Source organism: Mirounga leonina, unplaced genomic scaffold, assembly GCF_011800145.1.
Source record: "Mirounga leonina isolate KUSES-001 unplaced genomic scaffold, KU_Mleo_1.0 Mir_126, whole genome shotgun sequence".
NCBI lineage: Eukaryota > Metazoa > Chordata > Mammalia > Carnivora > Phocidae > Mirounga > Mirounga leonina.
In genome coordinates, this window is record NW_023270314.1 from 25,975,937 (window position 1) to 25,999,864 (window position 23,928).

General features: G+C 45.8%; 1 protein-coding gene across 9 annotated transcripts in view; it reads right to left on the minus strand.

Moving 5' to 3' along the window:
• Window positions 1–966: 966 nt before the first annotated feature.
• SCN8A (sodium voltage-gated channel alpha subunit 8) overlaps window positions 967–23,928 on the minus strand; it is a 115,885-nt gene continuing 92,923 nt past the window's right edge. For 6 of the 9 annotated variants that reach the window (XM_035002637.1, XM_035002631.1, XM_035002633.1 and 3 more), the window contains 7 exons: window positions 19,632–19,754; window positions 13,516–13,800; window positions 11,607–11,660; window positions 11,007–11,144; window positions 9,881–9,985; window positions 7,028–7,298; window positions 1,797–2,944 (listed from right to left, as the gene is read on the minus strand). In XM_035002637.1, coding sequence (XP_034858528.1) covers window positions 1,797–2,944; window positions 7,028–7,298; window positions 9,881–9,985; window positions 11,007–11,144; window positions 11,607–11,660; window positions 13,516–13,800; window positions 19,632–19,754 — 2,124 coding nt within the window. Of the gene's footprint in view, window positions 2,945–7,027; window positions 7,299–9,880; window positions 9,986–11,006; window positions 11,145–11,606; window positions 11,661–13,515; window positions 13,801–19,631; window positions 19,755–23,928 lie in introns of all 9 variants that reach the window. The other 3 variants (XM_035002636.1, XM_035002635.1, XM_035002630.1) reach the window with 2 other exon arrangements.

Below are 23,928 nucleotides of genomic sequence, written 5' to 3' on the forward strand. Positions count from 1 at the left end.
AAACGGTCTTCCCTAGAGCGGGAGACGGAATGGACGACACGGTGCTCCCCGCAAAGCCACCCTCCAGGGACAATGGGCAGGCCGCTAAGCAGCGCAACTGGCTGAGAGGGAACTGTGTGGGGAGAAGCTGGGACGTGTTAAGAATTCAGAGTAAATCGCATTCTCATGAGAATCAGTGCAATAAAGAAACCAAGTGGGCTTGGTTCAGAGGCGGCTCCATCTCTACCTCGGGGCCCAGCAGTGACTGTTTGTTCTCTAACACACGAAAGAAACCACCGCCACAGCCCCCAGTGCTTCTGCCCTCACCCAGCTCTGTAGGTAAGGGAAGCCCCGCTTGGTGGAAAAATGAGATGGAGGCAAAGAGGAATCATGCAGTGCGTGAGCTTGCCACAACCCCTCTGTAGAGGGGAGAGGCCCGCTGGGAAGATCTGCACCCCTCTCCAGCGGGACCTGAGCCCGGAGAAAGCCACGGTGCAGAAGGACAGGACACTGAATGAAGTGAGCACCCCAACCCCCTGAGCAACTGAAAGTTTGCTTTCAGTTCCCCAAATTGCCCCCTAGAGATAACGTGCCACTTTGAACAGCACTTTTATCTCTGCCCCAAATAAGTGTCAGTTCTCCAGTATGAAGGCTAAACAATCATCATAAATATTGCAATACAAATGAACTTTTTTTTTTGATTTTTTGTTTTTAGCCCTAGGATTTGGTTTTACAGTGACATTATTAATACAAGCCATTCGAGATCAAAGTTTCCCCATGGAAGGGACACAGAGCAGCATTAAGTAGTTCATCTTTCAAAATGTGCAACAATGGCTGTATGTTAGAGATGTCTGTTAAACATATACACACAACGGATCCATCTGCTTGTTGGGTTGGGTTTGTTTTGTTGGTGGTGGTGGTGGTGGTCAATTGGTTGGTTATGTTTCCCTACCCAGAGGGTGTATGAAAGACTTCTAAGAATTCATAAGGAATTGCAGCGGGTATGGAACTCTTACCATTTTTTTTCTCCAAATACAGTGAACGGTGCAGGGCTGGGTCCTGTCCGAAGGCTGACCCAGTGCAGGGGACAGGATTAGTAGTGTCCTGTGGTGTATGGTTCTCATGCATGACTTCTGATCACGGCATGCCATCATGCAAATCATTTCTACGCATTGAACGAGCACAATGTTTGGAATCGGCCTGAGCAAGTCCTCCTCAGCCTGAAGAAACCTGATTGTTTCCCCCACCCATCTCCAAACCACGTGAAGCCCATGTGGAGAAGATGCGGTTTATGTCAAAGAAACTGACAATTGAATGACATGGGCTAGATATGAGAGTGTGTGTGTGTGTGTGTGTGTTTTCTTTTTGCTGCTTAGCTTAACTAATGTAAGAATGCAAATATAGTTTGCATGAACAAACAAACTTTTAAAGTGATGCTTTCTGCTTCTGAGAATCACCAAAATGAAAAAATAAAATCCATTTGGCTGCAACGGAAATATGCTGGTCCCGGCAGCCTCTCCTCTGGTTTTTGTATCCTGTTGGTTTTGTCCTAAGTTGCATTGACTGATGTGGAACATGCAGTAACCACCTGCCCAAGCATTAGAAAATCTGTGAGTCCAGGGAGCAGGGTCCTTGGCCCTTGGCAGGTCACTGCTCAAGATGCAACCGTGTTACATGGTAAGCAGCCTACGTTTGGTATAGATCTTCAGGTTAAAGTGTCTCCACAGCTGTTCTGCATTGATAATATTCAGGAAGTTTGTAAACAATCTTTCACTTGCAAGTTTTACATCTGTACAATATTTAATTTTTGCTCTCCTCTAACACTTGGATTCTCTGACCTCCTTTTGTCTTTTGGCCCTTTCCCTTCTTCCTTCCTCTGCCCGTTGCTGTTTCTCCTTCTCAGGTTTAGTTACACTGTCATAGGACGGGAGGGAGGCTGTAGACGGGGTGCTCTCTCTTTTCTCCCGGTGCGTGCCTCCGTTCTCCAGCTTATTGGAAGTGGTCTTTTTGCAAGTGAAGCCCCGCCTTGCTAAATGTCCCCGGTAGGCGCGCTGCAGGACCACCGCCGACACCTCCTCCTGCTTGCGCCGCAGTGTGGTCGTGATTGGCTCGTAAGACACTTTGGAAGGATTGGATGCCACGAACCGCTCCTCCATCTGCTGCCGGAGGATGTCCAACTCCCCGCTATCTCCCAGGACCCGCTTGGTGAAGGCAAAAAGGATGTCCAGGCAGTGGATGCGATCCCCGCTGACCATGGGCAGGTCCATGGCAATGAGCTCGATGGTGTTGGGCTTGGGCACTCGGAGAGGGTGCTCCAAGGCGTCCGCGAAGTCTGCCAGCTTACAGTACTCGATGAACTGGGTGGCATCGGGGTCAAACTTCTCCCAGATCTCATAGAAGGTCTCAAAGTCGTCCTCGCTCAGAGGGTCGGCGCTTTCCTCCGTGGCTACACTGAAGTTCTCCAAGATGATGGCGATGTACATGTTCACGACGATTAGGAAGGAGATGATGATGTAGCTTACGAAGAAGAAGATGCCCACGGAGGGGTTCCCGCAGTCTCCCTTAAAGCCACTCCCTGGGTGTTCCTTATCCAGACTGCAGTCAGGGGGGCGGTTTAGGATGGGCAACAGCAGGCCATCCCAACCAGCCGAGGTTGTGATCTGAAACAGGCAGATCATGCTGTTGCCAAAGGTCTCAAAGTTGAACATGTCATCAATGCCAGCCTCGTGCTTCACATACGCAAAATTGGACATCCCAAAGATGGAGAAGATGAACATGACCAGGAAGAGCAGAAGGCCAATGTTGAACAGAGCAGGCAAGGACATCATTAAGGCAAAGAGCAGGGTACGGATCCCTTTGGCACCTTTGATCAGACGCAAGATGCGCCCAATCCGGGCCAATCGGATGACTCGGAATAGGGTTGGGGAAACAAAGTATTTCTCAATTATATCAGCCAGGAACATTCCTAAGAAGAGGACAGAAGAAGAAATGTTACTGAGATTGGAGACCCCTTTCTCTTAGGTCACCTGGCACTGGAGCCCTTAAGTTCAAAGGGCTTCAAAGAATGAGCACCTTACCCTTCAATCTCAACTCTCATGATGAAAAGAGAAAACCACATGTTTCAAACATATGGAAAAGCAGAGAAAACAATAACATAGGCATTTATGCACTTCACATCCAGATTTAATAGATCCAAGCGTTTTACCAAATTTGCTTCCTCTCTTCAACCACAATCCTGGAGATGGTGTAGTATTATTCCAGTTTCTTCACAGTTTCACTATGGATGAATCCATAGCTATCATAGGTAGATAGATAGCATCCTAGCATCCTACTACGTTGAAAGAATTATACTGTATCTTTTTAGAACAAGTTTTTTAGATCTCTAACTTAATTTTGAGACTTTGCATTATGTTTGTGAGATTGATCTCTGGTGCTAAAATAGTTCTGGATTATTCATTTTCATGGTTGAACAGTATTCCATTTCATGAACAGGTTCTCATTTATCTGTTTTCCCACTCAAGAATGATTAGTTTTTCTCAGTTTTGCGCGTGTGTGACTTGCCGAGGTGTTACTGATTGCTCTCCGAAATGCTAGCAAATTTCCATATCCACACACAGTGAACGAGAGGGCCCGGCGCCACCCAGGACTTCACGCCCCTAGGCTGTGGTGTCTTAGTTATTCCGCTATGCCACTAATTTTCAAAGTATCTTCTTCCTAGCTCTGAAAAGACATTTTTGGTTTCTTATTGTGCCATGTCCCTACCCTGCCAAAGTAGCCAAGAAAACCAGAGGGATCCCTTGGAGTGGCTTTTAACTCAGAGCTTCTAGATTTTGTGTTTAAAGCCATAAATCAGAAACAGCATCAGCAGAGAAAAACGTTAAGGCATAAGTAGGATATAAAAGTAGAGGGTGACCATGTAAATCCATAGGATTTTTCTGTTTACATTTATCTGGGGGTCCACCTCAGCCAGACCACTTGCCTTGAACACTGCAGAGCAATCATGGGAGTCCAATGAAGGGCCACAGAAGGAAGAGGACACGCAAAGGTTGGGACGTGGCAGCTGAAGGGAAGGCAAAGACATGCCCTCTTCTTTCAGCGCCTTCTCCTGCTGTCGAGGCCCTGATGAGACAACATGAGCTTCCACTGACAGGAAGGATTTACTTTGAATAAGGAAATATCTTTCAACCTAAGGATTCACAGATACTGGGACAGTGAACTGCAGAAGGCTAAGCAATCTTCTTATTTGAGCTTTATTTTCCCTTTTCTTAAAGAGATTTATTTATTTTTTTGAGAGAGAAAGAGAGAATCTCAAGCAGACTTCTCGCTGAGCACAGACCCCATGCAGGGCTTGATGCAGGGCTCGATCCCACGACCCAGAGGTCATGACCTGAGTGGAGATCAAGAGTTGGACGCTTAACGGACTGAGATACTCAGGCATCCCACTGAGCTTTTTAAGCTAGGATAAATATCTTTTTTTTTTTTTTTTTTTTGGTTTTTGTTTCCCTCCTCTAAGACTCAAAGAGGTGTCTAACTGGAGACATATCAGAGTAACAGTGACCATTTTGGGCTTACACTCCCCATCCATTCCTTCATAAAGCTGTCTTTGTGATCAGTCAAGCTCATTATGTGTGACTCTTTTTCTTTTTTTTTTTTTTAAAGATTTTATTTATTTATTTATTAGAGAGCGAGCGAGCGAGAAACAGCATGAGAGAGGAGAGGATCAGAGGGAGAAGCAGGCTCCCCGCTGAGCCGGGAGCCCGATGTGGGGACTCGATCCCAGGACCCTGGGATCATGACCTGAGCCGAAGGCAGTTGCTTAACCAACTGAGCCATCCAGGCGCCCAAGTGTGTGACTCTTTTTCAACATAGGACAAAAATCTTAACTTTCAGAAAGGGATGAGAATCAGTAAGTTCAGAGAGTAGGCTGGACAGCCTCTTGGAGTATCTTCTGGAGCTAGAATTCCATGGAGTATTTGAAGTTTAAAAAAAAACACAAATGTCTACCTTAGCCAGGACCCGAGATGAATTCTCAGCTCTCTTCTTCTTACATCTCAATTAAGTCATAACCAATGACCATAAGAAGTCAGGTAGTATCTGGAATACTGCATTCCATGTCTGGTGGGCAAGGAAGGCTTCAGAGAGAAGGTGCCAGAGTAAGGTTTTGTCTGATGAACATGTATTTGTTCCCAGAGAAAAGGGGAGAAAGATGGGTAGACAGCACTCCAGGGAGCAGGAACACCATTTAAAGGGTCCTCTAGGAGGTCCCAGGGCTAATTACCCCAACTCCTCTTAATTTAAAAAGATAATTTCTTGGGACGCCTGGATGGCTCAGTTGGTTAGGCGTCTGCCTTTGGCTCAGGTCATGATCCCAGGGTCTTGGGATCGAGTCTTGCATCGGGCTCCTTGCTCAGTGGGGAGCCTGCTTCTCCCTCTGCCTGTCACTCCCCCTGCTTGTGCTCTCTCTCTCTTTCTCTCTCTGACAAATAAATAAAATCTTAAAAAAATAAAAAGATAATTTCTATACTTTTGTTTCTGAACAAATGAATGGTATTTAATAAAAATCCTAATCACCAAAAGTAAAATTATTCTTTCTCTTTATTTTTGAGTACCATCTGAGAATAGGGGGCATGGTTTGGTTTGTGGGTTTTCCAGCCCACTCAATGACGGGTGGGCAGAAAACATTCAAGAATAGTGGACAAGGCAACACTGTCCAAAGTATGTTTTGTGGGAGGATAGGAGTGTGGATTTGAGTCCAGGGGCTGGCCTTGAACCCCTGCTCACTTGCTCACCAGCCTCATGTCTTGGTCACTGCTCTGTGCCTCAGTTCCTTGAGATACTTAGATGGTCGTTGTGAGGACTGTAGGAATTATAACTAGAGTAAAGCACTTAGAATGGTGACCGGCACATAGTATGTTTCAGTAAAACATGGGATACCATTATTATTACTTGAAAAAAGGGTGTTGTGATCAAAATAAAGGTAGCATGGTGAGTTCAACAATTCTTTACTGTAGGACTTTCAAGAACTTTCTATAGCCTAATGTGCTCTGTGACTCTCCACGGGGAAACTCCATGTACAGTGTTGCCCAAAGTAATTTTCTTGGGGGGAGATATATGCGATTAGCGCTCCATATATCAACACACTTATGGATGTGCTGCTCCCATGGACAGAACTAGAAAACCAGAAACTAACACTGACCAAGGGGAGGGCCAGCTGCCTTCAGTCACCCCTGGTCACCACCTTGCTCAGCCAGCCTGGCCACCGGCTCCAGGGCTGGTTCCCACGGGCCTTGGGCACTCTCCCTCTGCCAGCCTACATCAGTTAAACCTACCTGGAACCAAGCCAGTGTTTCATCATTTGAGATGCCTTTTAGGAAGGCAAGGAAACATTTTGGGAGGCCAATCGATAGGCCAGCATTTCCTTTGCCTCCCATGCCTTTTGGTTGAAGCAAAATGTCACACAGTTGCCGTTAAGCTCCAACCTGAGTTCCACCTCTGCCACCTCCTAGTTGGGTGACCTTGGACATACAGAAGACTAAAAACTAGCTGCTTCCTGGGCTGTCATAAGGATCCAGTGAGATCATGCCAGTGAAGAACTATGCCTGGCACACAGTAAAACCTCAGTAAGATGAGCCCTGGCGGTCCCCACCAGAATGTTCTCAGACCATTTTCATTAGTATCCAACCTAGCAAACTCCAACCATTCCTTTTTCCACATTATACTGCTACTGCAGCCATAGTTGTTTTTACCTTCCCTGTTAACTTTAAACTCCTTGAAAAAAAGAGTCAAATCTCTATCATTTTCCCCTCTTCAGCCAGGGAATTTATAATTCAAGACGACTATGAACACTCAGTAGAAACTCACTGACCACGTGACCTACTGCGCGGGGCGGGGGGGGGGGGGGGCAAGATGACTTAGAGATGCACGCGGGCTTCCGCCATGAGAGTCCCGGGCCTGCACTTGACACCCGTGGAAGTGGCCGCTGTCCCAGAAGTCCCATGCTCAAGGCCAGTCAGGTGCCCTGCGTCTCCCCCCCGCTCGCCCCACTTACCCACAATGGACAGGATGACTACCACGAAGTCAAAGATGTTCCAGCCAATGGTGAAGTAGTAGTGCCTCAAGGCAAACATTTTGAGCACACACTCACAGGTGAAAAAGATCACGAAGACCAGGTTAATCCAGTAGAGAATGTTTTCCATCTGCTTGCTCTGCGTATCTGTCTCTACCATCATTGTCACCATGTTAAGGCAGATGAGCATCATGATAACGATATCAAAGGCTTGTTGAGTGACAAAATCAAAGATGATACCTTGGATTTTGTTCTGGGGGGTGGGAGGGGGAGGAAAGACACAAGAGCATTCATGAGAGCCTCTCCGAGCGGACCGTCGAAGTTGCCATCGCCTTTCTTTTCTGTAACCCTGGCCAGCCCCCTATGCCGCTTCTCTGGCAGGATGTCAGGAGCATGGGCAGACCCCGACATCAGTGTCACCTCCCCAGGTTTTCTAACACTGCCACACTTCTGTGTCTATGCCATCACACGCTTCTGGAGGTCTTCCTGGCTCGCCAGTTGCTCCGGTTCAGCCTCGTGCCCTGGCCATGTCTGCCCTGCCCTCATCTCTTCTCTCTGCACTGTCTCCCCAGAAGAGCTCATCTATTCCTACTGCGTACACAGTATCTATGTACTTTGGTTTCTCAAGTTCTTTCCTCTGAATTCCCGTGTTGCTTTCTCAACATCTCTCCTTGTTGACCCATAAGCATCTCAAACCTAACAAGTCCCTCCCCTGCCTTTCACCCAACCTGCTCCTCTCCCATCTCAATCGTCCACTCAGTCTCCAAGCCAGAAACCTGAGGGTCACCCTTGTCGCTTTCCTCTCCCTTGTCCCCCACTGCATGCACAGCCGGTCCTACTGATTCTTCTGCATTCACCCACTTCATCCCACTTCTGTTGGCCCTACTCTAGCCCAAGCACTGCCATCTTCTATCTGGACTTCTGAAAGAGTCTCCTAACTAGTGTCCCTGCTTCCTCTCTTGCCCACATCCAGTGTAGTCTCCACAGAGTAGCAAGTGTTATTATTTAAAAACATAAATGGGTCACATCCCACTTCTACTTAAAACCTTTCAATGGTTTCTCATTGGGCTTGCAACAAAATTCTTACTGCTAGCCTGATTTAGAGATGCCTCGCATGGTCTAATCCAGCTCATCTCATGCTCCTTCCTCTAGCCGGTCACCACCTGCAACACTGAGGCTTTCTGCTTTTACAACCTCATTTGCTTTTCCAGGATCTTCTCCCCCAGATCTCTGGCTCCTTCTCATCTACCCAAGTACACCCTCCCTAGTGAGGCTTCCTCTTAACTACTCTACTGAAGTAGATCCCCTGCCCCAAGCCTCCCTATTCTCTGTCAGGCCCTCTAGTTGTTTTTTCTCACAACGCTCCACATTGTATCGTGGCGGTTTGCTTATTTTATTATCTCTGTCCCCTCTGTATCATAAGCAACCTCATAATTCAGACATAACAGTGGGTCTAGTGCCTGGAACATAGTAGGAGATCTATAACTATTTGCTGAATGAGTGCTAATCATTCTTTATTAATGTCTCCTGCCACATTAAGTTTCCATATTTTAGAGTAGAAGAAAATACATTCAGGTTCCTGCATGCAAAGGACTGAACAGAACTTCAGAAATGTTAACCCTCTCCATTCTCCTTAGTCTCATTTCCAACACAAAATGGAAGCTCTAACCTCAAGGAAATACCAAAAATGTTCTCTTTCTTAAGATCCCTCTGATTTTTTTTTTTTTGAAAGAATCTAGGCACTCAAGTTGGTGCTTATTTTGAGGATCACTTTCACTTGCTGGTTTTCCAACTGTTCTGCGGGGCCTGAGGGCTTCCTTCCTCTCAGAAGTTGGTGAGGCGGGTATGCCAGGCCAGGGGTAGCACTAAGTAGGGAAAAACCCATTCTTGGTTCAAAGTAGCTCTATTTTTTTATTTTTACAAATTAGACTGCCAGGTGAGTGTTTATTTTAAAAGTTGTGCTGTTTTTTCGGGGCACCTGGGTGGCTCAGTTGGTTAAGCAACTGCCTTCGGCTCAGGTCATGATCCTGGAGTCCCGGGATCGAGTCCCGCATCGGGCTCCCCGCTTGGCAGGGAGTCTGCTTCTCCCTCTGACCCTCCTCCCTCTCATGCTCTCTGTCTCTCATTCTCTCTCTCTCAAATAAATAAATAAAATCTTAAAAAAAAAAAAAGAGTTGTGCTGTTTTTAAATAAAAAGTTACTTTAAATGAAAGTTAGAGAAGATGGAACTTTGAGCCTGGGGGTTATGTCCCACTCCACTGGGTATATGGCTTCGGGAGCAGAGCCTCTCCCCTGAAGCTAGAGGGCAAGCACCAACAGGAGGGCAAAGCAAAATCCCAGTGCCCAAATCTGTTTTACAAAAGGCTCCGTTCAAGACAGAAAATCAGGACATCAGACTTCTAGTTTTACCCTCTTCTGCTCCCACAGATATCTTGCAAAGACTTGCTTGCTGGGTAGAGAGCTGAGAAGATAGTGGCCACATCCTATCTTGCACTGGTAGGAAAGAGACCAGCTTTCATTTTTACTTCCCTTTGTTAATTTTTTAGTGGTCTCTTAAAACATCTTTCTACCAGTGCCAGAGTCAATGTGGTTATAACAGGCTGATTCTCCGCTGCTGCCTAAGGAAGTCTCAGAGGAAAGGTCAAGCACAAATATAAAAGCCATCCCGTACCTTAGTCCCTGTTCTGCTGTCTTCCCCAGATCCTCTGGATGGGGCAGCTGGGAGAGGGTCAGAGGGCACAGGGAGCCCATCACTTACCCTTTTCTTTCCTTGGCAATAACCCTACCAGTGTCTTTACCATATGGGGTCTCACTCTGCCCTCAGCCTGCACTCACCAGGGGGCGGGGAATGGGTTTCTGTGGTTTCTTTGAGCCCAGCTTTTTCATGGCATTGTAGTACTTCTTCTGTTCTTCGGTCATGAAGATGTCCTGACCTCCAAAGTAAAGGAAGAAAGAAGAGAGCGAGCAATTACAATAGGCTCTCACATGCTATGGTTTGGACCTAAGGTTCAACCCTAAGAACTGAGGGGGGACTGACCCCCTTACCTTTCCAGAAGTCAGTTTAGCTAATAGTTGCCCCATAATGAGGTCAACCTGGGACAGCTATTCTAAGTCAAAGAAACACCAGCCTTTGTCTTCAGCTTGGAATTCCTGAGGTCTGCCAGTAGCTGGGCACAAAGGAAATGGGCTACCCCACTGTGGGCCCTCAGGGAAGGGTACACTTGAGAGCAGTGATATTGAAGACAGTTGCATCTCACTGGTTCACACACGTTTTTGGACCTGCTTTCCTGATAAAATTCTAAAGAATAACATTTTTAAATGAAAGGATTTTCAAGTCCTGGTTATTGGCCCATTTATTTCCAATTAATATTAAAAATTCAGAAATCCTGGTGCAAGAAAACAACACAGAGAGTTCCTTGACACAGACTTGACTTCTAAAATGGATGACAAGAGTGAGTGCTTCAGTCTGTTTGGGAAAAATTGTTAACTGTCTGGAACAAGTGAGGAAGTGAACTTTCCAAGGACAAGGATGGTCTTTCAAATCCCAGTTTGCTAGTGCTGCCCAGGGATTCCATCGGTAATGACAAGTCTAGACACTTTCTACTTCTTGCTACAGTTATTCAGCTGCTGCTTTCCTTCTCACCCCTGTCACCAGACCTTCTCTGACTCTGCCTCCCTCTGGCAGGATGCCAAACCCAGCAAAGGCCTCAAGAATTGCTAGTACATTTGGTACTAGTAAATTGCTAGTTTGGCCTAGGAAATGTGGTAAACCACATACTGTGCAATCCAGCCCCCCACAGAAAGAGCTGGGTGGCGCTAATGTAGAGTGGGGCCAGGGCCACAGTGAGGTGATAATATGGATTTTAGAGAAAGAGAGGCATTTTCTTTCTAGAGATAGGGACAGAAGTGCCTCTCCTCTGAGCTGAGCTCTGGCCGCTGGCGGTGAGGGGACGAGACCTATCTTTTTCTTTTGTTGATTGAAGTTATCAATGATGACACCAATGAACAGGTTCAGGGTGAAGAAGGAGCCGAAGATGATGAAGATGACAAAGTAGATGTACATGTAGATGTTGTCCTCATACTTAGGCTGCTCGTCAGGCTGTCCAAGGATAGGAGAGAAAAGAAGAGAATCAGCTCCTAGCGTGGGGTGAGGCAGGCCATTCTGACGTGCCATCGCCACCAGCCATAACTGACCACTGGATCTGCTGCGCCAGCTGGGATGAGGGCGCTCTACGTTCTCGCTGCCCGGCCCTGCCCTGCCACTTGACTTAGGGGGAGAATATGCAAATGGCGAGGCCAGGGGGAGGGGAGGGCTGTCCGCTAGGAGCCACACTTCTGTCAGCAGCACTGAAGAGGAGATGGCTCCACTGGGTAAAGCTCAACGGCCTAATCATCCGGAGCCAGTGTAAGAGAGCGATGACTGACTGGGAGGAGGAAAGGGAGCTATAATCAATCAGACAAGCAATACATGTCCTAACCCCCTTTTTCTTGATAAGCGCCGTCATGCTGCTTGCTTTCTAGCCATCTAAGAAGGTTGTGGTTTCGCCAGGTGTATCCTTACCTTTCGGGAATCTACAGCTGCATACATGATGTCCATCCAGCCTTTGAAGGTTGCCTGGCAAACAGAGTCAGTCATTAGACTGTGCCTGTTAGGGGGTGGGCGGGGGTCTAGGCAGGGGTCACAGAGGCCAGGCTCATAGGTTCAGCGTGAACACAAGACAGAGTTTGGGCATGGCTTCATACGGACACAGAATTTTCTGTTAGTTAATACAGGTCCCGAGGGAGCTTTGACTCAGTCCCTGAAAATAACACCAAAGTTTGGCAGAGAAATATGTTGACAATGGTAATTGGATCAATTCTCTCATAAAAGGTCTTTAAAATGGGTCTGAGGAGGTTTCCTAAAGCCAGGGCAAACTCGTATTTATGAATGAGTGGCAGGAATCTACTGAGGTACTGGGAACTCAGCCCGCCACTGACAAGTCATTTTTTTACAGTGGTGTTAAATAAGCAATGGGGGTCTGAAAATTTCTAAGTTGCAGTGAAAAAAAAAAAACCCCAAAACAACACAAGGCCAGAACTTTCCCCCTACCACTTTCTGCATTCAGCCTATGTCAATGGCAATCCTGGCTCCATCCCAGGCAGCTCTTCCTAACTGCACTCTCTTTCCATCTACTATACCTCGTCTGATTTTGGAAACAAATACGGGTTAGCAATTCAGTGTTCTCTGTTTTCTTTTTGTCCCATTTGTTTTATTTATTCAACCAGACTCCAAGTTTTTTCAGGGCACGGGTGGTTCTTTATTCATCAGGCGGCCCTAGTAGTGCCAAGCACAGCACCTTGCACAAGGTGGGGACTCTGAATACAATGTCTAATTGGCTGACTGATGTGCATTGGTCTCCTGGAGCTGCTCCAATTCAGATTCAACTTGTGGGTCCAATTTTCCCAACTGGATAAAACAACAAAAGACTCTGGAGTAGGATAAAGCTCATTCTATTAACTTTGGCTCCTAATATTAGCTAACAGTAAGTGCTTACTATCTGTAAGGTCAAGTTGAAAGTTTCACCTGCATTACAGCATTCAATCCTCCCAACGACTATACGATGTAGGTAACAAAAACACCTAATAGCAAAATACTATTAATTAAGCACTGCTCTGTGCCAGGCATTGTTCTGAGAAATTTTAATAAACTATCATGAGTCCTCTTAACAACAGTGCAAGGTATTATTACCGACATTGAACAGATGAAGAAACAGACTTGGGGAAGTTGAGCAATTTGTCCAAGGTTACATAAGCAATAAACATCAGAGTGTGGCTCAAACCTACAATTGTCTGACTCCAAAGCTTAAGAGCTTTCACTGCATCATCCTGTCTCATCAAACAGTCCAAAAAATTGGTGACAGTGGAAGAGGAAACTAGACATGACGGGAGGCTACATAATTAAAATAAATCCTTTCTTACCGTGATACGTTAATCTGAGACCTTTCTCTGGGGTTGGGCTGACATGAGTGGCAGCATCCTGGCACTGCCATATTCTTTTCTTTAGCTCACTTAGTGTAGCTGTTATATAGGATTATTCTGCTGAATCAGAATTCCCATTTTTTTGGTGGGGGTGGTGCCTATGCACTTACCTTCTTCCTCCCCCCCACCCCCGTGCCTTCTCCTTAAATACATACTTTGTCCTGGGGAGAGACGGTGGTCTCTCTGCAACTTTCTTATGCTGCAGGAATCTATTTGTAGCTGAGCAGAACTCTGCTCCTGAGCACAGTGAAAGATCCCCTTTGAGTGAGGTCTTGGAGAATTCAGAAGTTCTCAGGAAAGGCGTCTCCCTGGAACCGGTTTGGGAAAGGACATTGTTCTCTGTGGCCTACTAGGAGTAATCCTGATTCTGGATGCAGGAATGAGAAGGAACCAAATGCAATTTTTGCCAGCTATCTGAGCGTCACAGGATTGACAAAAAGAGCAATGCTTACCACTTGAAGAAGCGCCAGGTAGCCTGCCCCAACGTTGTCAAAGTTGATCTTCACATTCTTCCACCTGATTTCTGTGTTGTTCCCCTCCATGAGCTTTTCACACTCAGTTTTATTGTTGACATCTTCAATATCAAATCGGATTTCAGAAGTCTCATTAAAGCAGTAGTGATACTTTCCCGCAAACAGGTTAACTCCCATGATGCTGAAAATCAGCCAGAAGATGAGACACACCAGCAGCACATTCATGATGGAGGGGATGGCGCCCACCAAGGCATTCACCACCACCTGCATTGGAAGGGGGAGGTTGCTGAGTGTTGGGAGGAAGTATGAGCAAGCATACTCTTTTGATTTCCAGGAGGGGAATGATACTGTGTGGCTTGTTCTGACTATAAAAACGTTACGTCCCCTTTGGAATTAGTGTGGCTGGACAGATCCACAAGTAGGACCAAAATTTTCTAAATCTCTAAAATATATTTTGAGGAATACTAGTAAATTCCATAATATTTATTTCATCTAACACGAATTCCCCTGCCCCAGTTGACTTAGGTCTTCTCTCCCAGGCTCCAACCTGGGACTGAAAAAATTATTTCTTAGTCTAGTCTCCCTCCTTGCCAACTCATAAAATATGTCCCCGTGGGGGAAATCTGATTTCAAGCTCACCAGTTGCCTTTCAACAGACATTCCCCCTCTGCAAAACAAGGTAGGATTGTTCAAAATCACAGAGAACTACCCTTTGGTGTTAGCAGGGAATCAGTCAATGGTACACAAAGTCTCTTTTATGCAAGGCCAGTTATCTTATTTCAGGCAATAGCTGAGCATGCATATTTTGCAGGCTCAAGAGAAAAAAAAAAGCTATATTCCCTCTACCAAACAGAATAAAATAAAATCTGAACAGATGAATTTTTCACTCAAGGTTCATTATTCTTCTTAAGCCCTTTTTTTTTTTTTTTTTTCTGACTTTGTAGGCTTCTGAATCTGAGTCACCCCTGTTTGGCTAATGCTGATTGATGTCTCTCTGCTCAATCCAGGGCTGGACTCGACTCTTCACAATGTATTAGAAATAGGAATGACTTACATTTTCTGGAGAGCTCTGAGTTAGATCACTGCTCTTGAAACCCCAAAACCGGCATATTGTTAAAAATCACTGACTGCAGTAAGGCTCGGGAATGAAAAAAATGCAAAGGGAAAAAAACCCTTCAGGAATCAAAGTTTCTGGGTTGTTTTTAACTTTGATTTTGATTCACACTATAGGTGAGAGTAGCTAGACAACACTTCAACTGTGGTGGCAATTTTCACTAGAGGAGTTCAAAGGGCTTGTAAAAATAGCATTTCAGGGTGGGGGGGGCAGAAAATAAAGCTGGTGTTCATTCTGCCCTGATTCTCACTTGCTGTTGTCTTAAGCGGGACTGCTAAGGCCCAGAAAGGTGACTCTAAAGTGGGAAGAATGTGTCTTCCTTTTTCTAAATATCCTAGGAAAATTAAAATGGACTTAAAATAAAGACAATGGATATAAACACAGCTTCCTAATGTTTTGTGAGAAGGAGGTGAGAAGTATCACCGTGTTCTGGCCTCAGTTTTTCAGTGCAGGGAAGAGGCAGGACATACACACTGCATAAGCACAGCATCAAAAGGGCCCACAGGGCTGTGCTGTGGAACGAACACCAGGGGGCAGCTCTGGGCTCCGTTTGAGCCCAACTTGACTTGGGGTTGGGTTTTCCTTATCTTCTGTTCTCGCCTTAGACTGCAATGTCACTGGTAGGAACGCGGGGCTGGGAAGAGCTGTTCTGTCCTATATAAAAAAGGCAATGATATTCTGCTAAGGAGTCACTCTTCTTTAGATTAAAATATTAGTTTTGTGTTTCTCCAATTCACATATGAAGGCCTTTAGACTGAGAGGTAGTTATTTCTTAATTCTTAGACCAAGAAATCTCTTCTAGATTTAATAACTCTGTCATTAGTGTAAAATGATTACCCTTCAACTGTTCATTACTTTGAGGGAGGAAAGCCAGAATATCTGAAATCTAGAAAATCCTCTACGTTATTTTGGAGAATGATTGATTGATTGATTGATGTTACCAAATTTGTCAGGTGATCAGATTTGAATTTTACCTCCTCATTCTACAGTTGCTCACCCCTTGGTGGAGCACCAGAAAGCAATGAAATGTGCAAAAGGACAGGCAAAAAGAGGATGATCCACAAATGGAATAATCATTTCTCGGACAATAAGAGTCGATTATCAAAATTCAAAAGCTCAAGTCTATGTGACAGCATTTTGCAGCAGAGCTTAGGTGAGAGATCATGACCTTCTATTAGACCATCACAAGTGTGCAATAGGGAAGTAGGCCCCAAAAGATTTCAAACCTAGAAATGCTTCTTTTTGTCTCAATTCAGAATCTACCTCCTCTAGGAACTCTTCTGACTATCTTAACCCAGTCTAACCCGTCCTGCACAGTGTTACACGTTACAGTTAAATATGGGGTAATATTTATAGCAGGGAAGAATAATTAGCTCGTTAACTAAGTGACCTCTTCCCACTTTTATACTCATAGATCTGATCAAAAGAATCAATACACAAAAGTATTTACTGAACCTTGTTCTCTGATATGTAGGACACAAAATCCTATAAAATCCAATGTACTTATATGATGTAAATGTACTTTTGATTAATTATAACCAAAGAAAAACTTCTTAGCTTAGCTTTATGAATAAAACAGTAAACAGTTGATGAAATTTACTAATAATTCTTCCTGGCTGTAGACATTAGCTAATAATGAAAATTGTTTAACCGTGCTCCATATATAATTGTCATCGTGCTGATATTCTCAGTGACCAAAGGGCAAGAAGCACTCTCGCACTACAGGTAAGTGCAAATGGCAATTCAAGTTTCCATAGGCAGTCACTTCGTGAATTGGTCCCTAACAACTCTTGGGTTATTCTACATTGCCTTTAGTTATGATAAAAATTCATTGTTCAAAACTAGGTATAGAAATATTACTAAAACTTGGGTCTAGCAATCTATGAAGTTACTGTTTTCAGTGGACATTTATACTTAAAGATTGCTTCAGATCTACTTAACTGATGAAAAAATTCCAGTGGATACTAATTCTTAGAGCAGTGTTGTCTTCTCATAATGCCTAGAACATTACCATTCATTAAATGCTATAAAATCTGTCAAATAGCTTTTAATATCTGGCAGAGGGAACATGGCTTTAATGGACAACTATGTACTGACAATCAACAAAAAGGCATGCAGGTTTCATAGCATTATATACCCTCAAAAATTTAATAGCACAGCAAAATCTCTTAAATGAAGATTACTATGGAGGAGAGAAAAGCAAAGAACTACATTAAGTGTTCCTTTGTCAAGAGCATGAGTGTTTCGATTTTCTGGTGTTTGGTTTGAGGAAGGAGAGAGGAAGACCTGAAGTCAGTGTCCCGGGACGGGCTGGGACCCTACGTTCCCTCCCAAACGGAGGTCTGAGCCCACCATTGGAATAGCACAGTGACGGTTGAGCCCACTTGCATGGATGGTATTCAGGTTACGAAGAGTTCTTACCGAACATTTTCTAAGGGTAATGGCTCAGTGTCGGTGTATGTAAGAACCCAAGCCAAAAAATAGAAAACATATGGCCCTATAGGACAGTAGCCTTCGAATAAAATGTATATACCTAATCCTGTTTATCACTGGGAAGCTGACTGTTAGCTCAGGCAGATTCAGTCTTTTCTTCCTGCAGTTACTCCTCCACAGAGGGGCTGGGAAACTGCAGTACAGGACTGGGTCCTGAGCCCTTGCCCCTGCCCAACCAGAAGTGGTCAGTTCTGCTGGCTGACCGGAGCCAACCAAACCAAGGGACACTCCTCTACCAGAGCTTCCCTTACTGAACACTCATTGTTTGAAATCCTGGCTTTTGGTTCAAACTGGTTTTCGCTCATATTCTCTTAGCTGAAAAAAACCTTCATGTAGAGGTTTCACTTTCTCACGCTTTTTCAGAGAAAACTTTCTGCCGGTTCTGATCACTGCTTCTGGTCCCTAAATTACTTGAAAGTTGGCAACTAGAAGTTTTTGGGGAATGGAAACTGGGAGTCCAAGGCAAGGTGGGGAGAGGGGGAGGGGCTGAAGGGAAGCGGTGTGGCCACCCAAAGGGCCCCTGAGTCCAGGTGACTCAAATAACCTCCTCATGAGCAAGCTGGCCCCAGCTGGTCATCGGGGACGACTTCTGCCACGGGCGAGGCCTGGCAGTAATGAGCATCCGGGTGGAGAAAGTTAGTAGCAAGTGTCAGCTGGGCATTTTTTCTTGGGCTTTCTTCAGCTATTACCAGTCTGGCTTTAGGAGGTCCAGGATCACTGGCATCGGCTGAGGAAGAGCACAGGCTGCTGGGATGGCTACCGTGTGCCCAGGACGGTCTTCAACAGCCTTCTTTTACTCAGTGTTTCAGTCGCCAACACCGATTATCAACGCTCTAAACAGAACTAATAGGACTTATGAAAAGAGTTTCACCAGCCCTTGCTGAAAACAGTGGGAGGGCGGGGGAGGAGGGGAGGGCACGGCAGTCCTAGGTCTGATGACCCGGAACACGGAGTCGTCCGCAGTATACTCTCTCTCTCCCTCGCTCTAGCCTGCGCCTACTGGTCACCTCACTGCACACGTTCTGAAATCTCTCTTCTTTCTGGGAGAGAGACTCAGACTCCCAAGTTTTGCTTTGTTTTTTAAAATGAAAGAAGTCTGTGTTGCCGTGGACCCGACCTTCCTGCCGACGGTTTAGGTGGGTTGCGGAAAGCTTATATGCAGTAAACCGAACCGTGACTGTGCTACAGAAAAGACACAATTGGTGGCGAAAAGTATTTGTCTGAAGAAACTAACAAATACAATTCCCGAGGCGCAGTGACGTTTTCACCCTCCTGTCCAACCGTGGGGAGTTCTGTGGAGCGGTGGCCAGGGAGCACAGATGAGGAATGGGTGAGGTGGCACTGGCCTCGTACCTAGTCTCTCCAGTCGGCCTTGCTTCCTGGGGCCCACTGGAACCATTTAATTTTTATTCCTACATTCTGATGTCTGCACATTTAAAAACATATCCTCTGGTTTGCTCTCCTGCATGTATTCAACATCTGAATGGAAACGAGTTTTCTTGGTCTCGTTAAGTATAACAGACCTCTCTGTTACCACAGGACAACGATTACCACTAAAAGCCAGTTGCCCACTTGATCTTAGGAAATTGACTTTTTAGCATGTGTGTGTGTGCACACGCACATGCACACACATGCACATTTTTTTTTAACCAAGAGAGACAGCAAAAGGGCACCAAAAGAGGGAGCCTTGTTTCTAAGTTGGCAGGGTGACAGCACCTTGCCCTGTTTGGATTTGGGTGGAGTATCACCAAAGCAGGAATAGCAGGTGTCAAGAAATTTCAGGAGAACTAGCTGAGAAGTCATCTGGCATCATACCTGATTGTTATTTTGATGGTGTCAGGATAGGGGACCATATAGCGTGGGCAGAGGGGTGGGGGGTGAGGAGGAAAGCTTTGCTATCAGACAGAGGCTGCCAGTCCTTATGGGACTGGGCTGAGAACAACAAGGTGCAATAAGAGGAATCAGAATAGAAAGAAAAGCATTTCTTTTCCCAGGGCCATGCCAAATTCTGCTCCATTCCCAATTCCAGGCCTGCCATCATGTCTTTCAGCTGCCTTCTCAGTGACGGCAAGGCCACAGTCCCCACCTGGCTGATGCCCCTACATGGCACTCGCCCTGCCTGCAGCCTCTGCTTTTCAGTGGGTCTGTGGGTTACAATTCCCCTTCTTTGCACCTGGTGATTCTCCCTATTAAATCAACAGCCCAGAAAGCCGCCCCGAGTGCTACAGGTAAGCCAGGCCAAATGAGAATAGCCAGCGTTAACATGTTCTGCGATGGCACACTGTTGGGGTGGGGCCCATATTAATGTGATGAGGCAGCTTGATGCGACCCCCTCGCACGGGGCAGGTGCGGGGAGAGAGTGGAGGATCAAATCAGCAGCTGCATCACAGATCGTGTCTGAATGATCTTCCCACCGTGTGATCAGTTCTAGCATGCGTAAACAGTTTCCATCGGCATGCAGAAGGATCAGCTGCTCTTAGTATCTTACCCTCATCCCTTCAAATCGTGATAAGGCTCTTAAGGGTCTCAAAGCTCTTAGGGTCCTAAGGGACTTTATGGCACCTAGTTCCGAGTAGCCCAGGGCATTAGCTATAAGGCTGACTAAAGAGACCTACACGGAAACAGAAGAGAAAAACAAAAACAAAAAAGGAAACAAAACAAAACAAAGAAAAACAAGAAAAGAGGTTCCAGAGTGTTAGAATAAAGCCCCTAGCACTGATTACACAGATTGGGCCCCCCAGGGAGAGAGAGTGGGTAACACCAGCTGCCTACTTCAACTTGGACTCAAACGACCTGAAAGGAAAGGAGGTTGAGAGGCAGAAGAAAAAACACAGGGGGGAGGAGAAAATCGAGAGGAGGCGGTAGAACATACATACAGGTTGGCAAAGGGAAGAGGCTGAAGGGAGAGGGGGAATGAGGACGTTCCAGTGGAAGGAGAGGAGCCTGAACAGATGACAAAAACCTTACCCTCGCCCTTTACAGCCTCTGCAGCTCCCAGAAGTTGCCATTAAATTAAGCCAGACAAATTTAATGGTACCTATGGAAAAGAATACAGATAAATACACACACTCCACACAAGCTGCCCCCTCCTCAGCTCATTCACCATGGATTTCCAACAGGGACAAGCTCTCTTGCTCCTGGTTGACAAGAAACCATTTGCTGGAGAATGTGATGAGTTACTACATCAACAAAGGAAACATATCCAGTAGGCGCCACAGCTGGCTTTGCAGTTCCCGAGAAGGCAAGAACCAAAGGAAGCAATTTCTAGACAGAGTTTTGGCTCCACGAGAACTCCCTTAAGCAATTCTTCCATCTCTCACTTTCAACTATAATAATCCCTCCGTCTTTGAACTACCACCATGACTCCTTCATGAGAACTTGGGTGGGTCTGAAAACTGAACCCATATTTCTCCTTATCATCCCCATTCTTTCTCTCCAGAACGGCTCAAAATGAACCGGCCTCAGGTCTGTCCCTTCCTGGACCATCTTCTACTCTCATTGTTAGAAAAACAGCTGGAAGGATTCTTAGAAAAATTTTAGAAATTCTATTCACAGAGGAGCACATGGAGACCCACGAGAATCTGCCGAGTGTCACACTGGCATTCTGGAGCCAGAAAGAGAGACCCACCCTCCTGGTTTGTAGGCCAGAGCTCCTTCTGCCACAGACAGGTCACCTCCCCGACTGGCAGGTACAATATCCCAAGAGAGGGTTATCGGTATCTGAACAATCCGGAGTTGACTCTATTGCCCTGCTGGGGAGAAGCCTGCAAGTCTCCAGGCCTGGTGTCATGATGGTCAAATGCCTTCCTGCTCTTCCAGAGCCAAACTCACCTTGCCCTACCAGAGCGCTCAGAGCAGTTCCCAGGTGGTCCCATAACACTGGATGCTGACTATACCGAGGGCCACCTGGGCCTGACCTGAGTTCCCACCAAAGGAAACTACCTTTAGCAGATCAAATCCTGACATGTCTGGGGCTCTGGGTTTCTTTCTTTCTTTTTTTTTTTTTTTAAAGATTTTATTTATTTATTCATGAGAGACAGAGAGAGAGAGAGTGGGAGAGGGAGAAGCAGGCCTCCTGCAGAGCAGGGAGCCCGATGCGGGGCTCGATCCCAGGACCCTGGGATCATGACCTGAGCCGAAGGCAGACGCTTAACCGACTGAGCCACCCAGGCGTGGGGCTCTGGTTTCTTGGAGGAGTCTTGCCCGAGTACTGCACCACAAATTCTGGGATAGGTTAAGATGTTCCCATCAATCATTCTTAAGTTCCCTCTACTGGAAAGTGGTGGTTACAGATCTGCTTGGCCTAAATTGATGTTTTAAAGCAAAATTAGAGGAGAAAAAAAGGAAACAATCTGCAACTCAGTTTCATTTGTTGCTTTTTATCTCTAGCTGAGGGCTTTAATTCTTTGATTCTGTATCTCTGAACTGTATAAAACGTTTTAAAAAATAATTTCTTTTCTTTTTACAATGAAGCAGCAGGACTGACAGGAGGTAGAAGTGGAATGTCCGTGACCTAGTGAGGGAGAGGAATGAGCAGGCTCGAGGATTTCAATTTTTTAAAAGGGGTGTGAACCTTTATCCATGCATGGGCTCATAATCCTTCAGCGTAGGTATCTTCCCTGGAGTCCTAGGCAGTATTCAAAGCGAATCTGGAATTAAAGCCTGCCCTATTTACTCATGTTCTTTGAAGGGCACATGCTTCAGAGTTCAATTTTTGTCTAAAACAAGGGCCTCAAAAGCTTTATCTGGAACACAGTAGCCCAACCAATCATTTTCCCTCCATTCATCATTACCAGGAAGAATCTACGTGGAGGTGTTTTTGCCTATTATTGCCAAGTGCAGCCAACTCTTAACACCAAATAATCTATAATTGCCAGATTCTTTTTTTTTTTTTTTAAAGATTTTATTTATTTATTCATGAGAGACAGAGAGAGAGGCAGAGGGAGAAGCAGGCTCCCAAGGAGCAGGGAGCCCGATGCGGGACTCGATCCCAGGACCCTGGGATCATGACCTGAGCCGAAGGCAGACGCTTAACCATCTGAGCCACCCAGGCGCCCCTATAATTGCCAGATTCTTAGTGAGACCCCAGTAGGTACACCTGAAAGTGAGCTATCCCATCCTGACTAAGTGCCTGAGTTCAAAATACCCGAGTCAACCTCATCCTGAGAAACTATGCCAGGTAAAGACCACAAAACACTAAGCTTTGAGGGGCGATGGGCCCCACGCACGACGGGCCCCACACATGGCAGGGAGACCCAGCTCTTCGGGGGGGCCAGGGGTGGTTAATCTGATAACGAAGAGGCCTGAGGTGGGAAGAAGGATGGAGGTACAGATGCCGATCCCGAGGTTGGCTCTAAATGGTGCCAAGATAATGTGCTGCTCAGTGGATCAATCTAGCCAAGATCTCCCAAGGCAGGGTCAGAAGGATCCTATGTGGGCTATTCCTTAGCAGCTGAGGGCGCTCTGATAATCCTGAGTCACCATGTTAAACTTTCACTGGAGGTAACAAAATCATTGCTGAAAGTACACTTTAAGGAAAGAATCAAACCTGGAAAAAAGAAAGGAGTTGAGGTGAAGTAAAAGTTCAGGGTATCAGTGGCTACAGGAATGGGAAAAAAAGGGAGACACTGGGTGGACTTCTTCCAAATGATGTGAACGTTTGCAAATGGAGAATGTCTGTAATAGTCTGAATTCAGGATGTGTGGTCTCTGAAAGTTCCCGTCCTTGAAACCGATACGCTGGCTAACCTCCGGATATGATGGGATAAATTTCCCTAGGGGAAAGATGACAAAATTCTTCTACAGGACAAGATCTCCAGTGCAGCCAAGAACCTGAGCAAAATGAAACATTGTCTCTGGGAATTACATGCCTTGTAACCAAAGAGAATTAACCTTGGAAATTGTCGGGATTATCCACGTGATTGTAAAAAGTCCTCTTAGCAGCTTTAAGGGACAATACAAAGGAATGAGAATCCATTAGGGAAACAAACATGGTGATGAAAAACAGATTTGGACATCTAGTCACTGGGGGATGAGATGGGAAGAAGAGAGCCTCTCAGAGATGGTGCTAAAGTAGGACCTAAAATTTACACCTGCTGGATGTTCTAGAATGCCAAAGGCACAAGACAGCAAAAACTGTGATGGCTCCAGCTGTTCTTCTTTCTCCATTCACAACTAAGCCTGCTTCTCCATTCACAACTCAGGGTGGCAAACGGTGCAGCCACAGTGCGGACTGGAGCTGCTCCCACTTAGCGCATGCTGCTTTAGACTGTGATTATTTGTATACATTTCTCATCTTTCGGGCCCTTCGAGGGAACTGTCCATGGCTTCTGTTCTCTGTATCTCCCACAGCTCCTGGCAGGAGGCTTGGCATGTTGTGGGTGCTCAGTAAACATGATACAAAATGCACTGTTGTGTCCAAGAGAAGTCAGTGGATGGGAGGGTCCCGGGGGAGCCCTGTTCCCAGAATGCTGGATTACCGCAAGGCTGGAGTCAGGCCCGAGCAGTCCTGCAAGCTGGTGTGAGTGCCTAAGGAGCTGGGGCCATGGCTGCCTGCCCCACATGACTCCCTACAGCTTCTGGGACAGCTCTACACAGAGAATGGTATTTGATTTCTATTTGTTGACTAATAACTGGTACAGAGGTGTTCTTAGGAACCACTGTCAGGTCTCAAGGCAATGTAAGAATCCAGCAACTCCCTCAAGCTGGGGAATTTATGGATTACTGTTGGCCACATGTCTGTCTCATACTTCCTTTTCTCTCTCTCTTTTTTTTTAAGATTTTGTT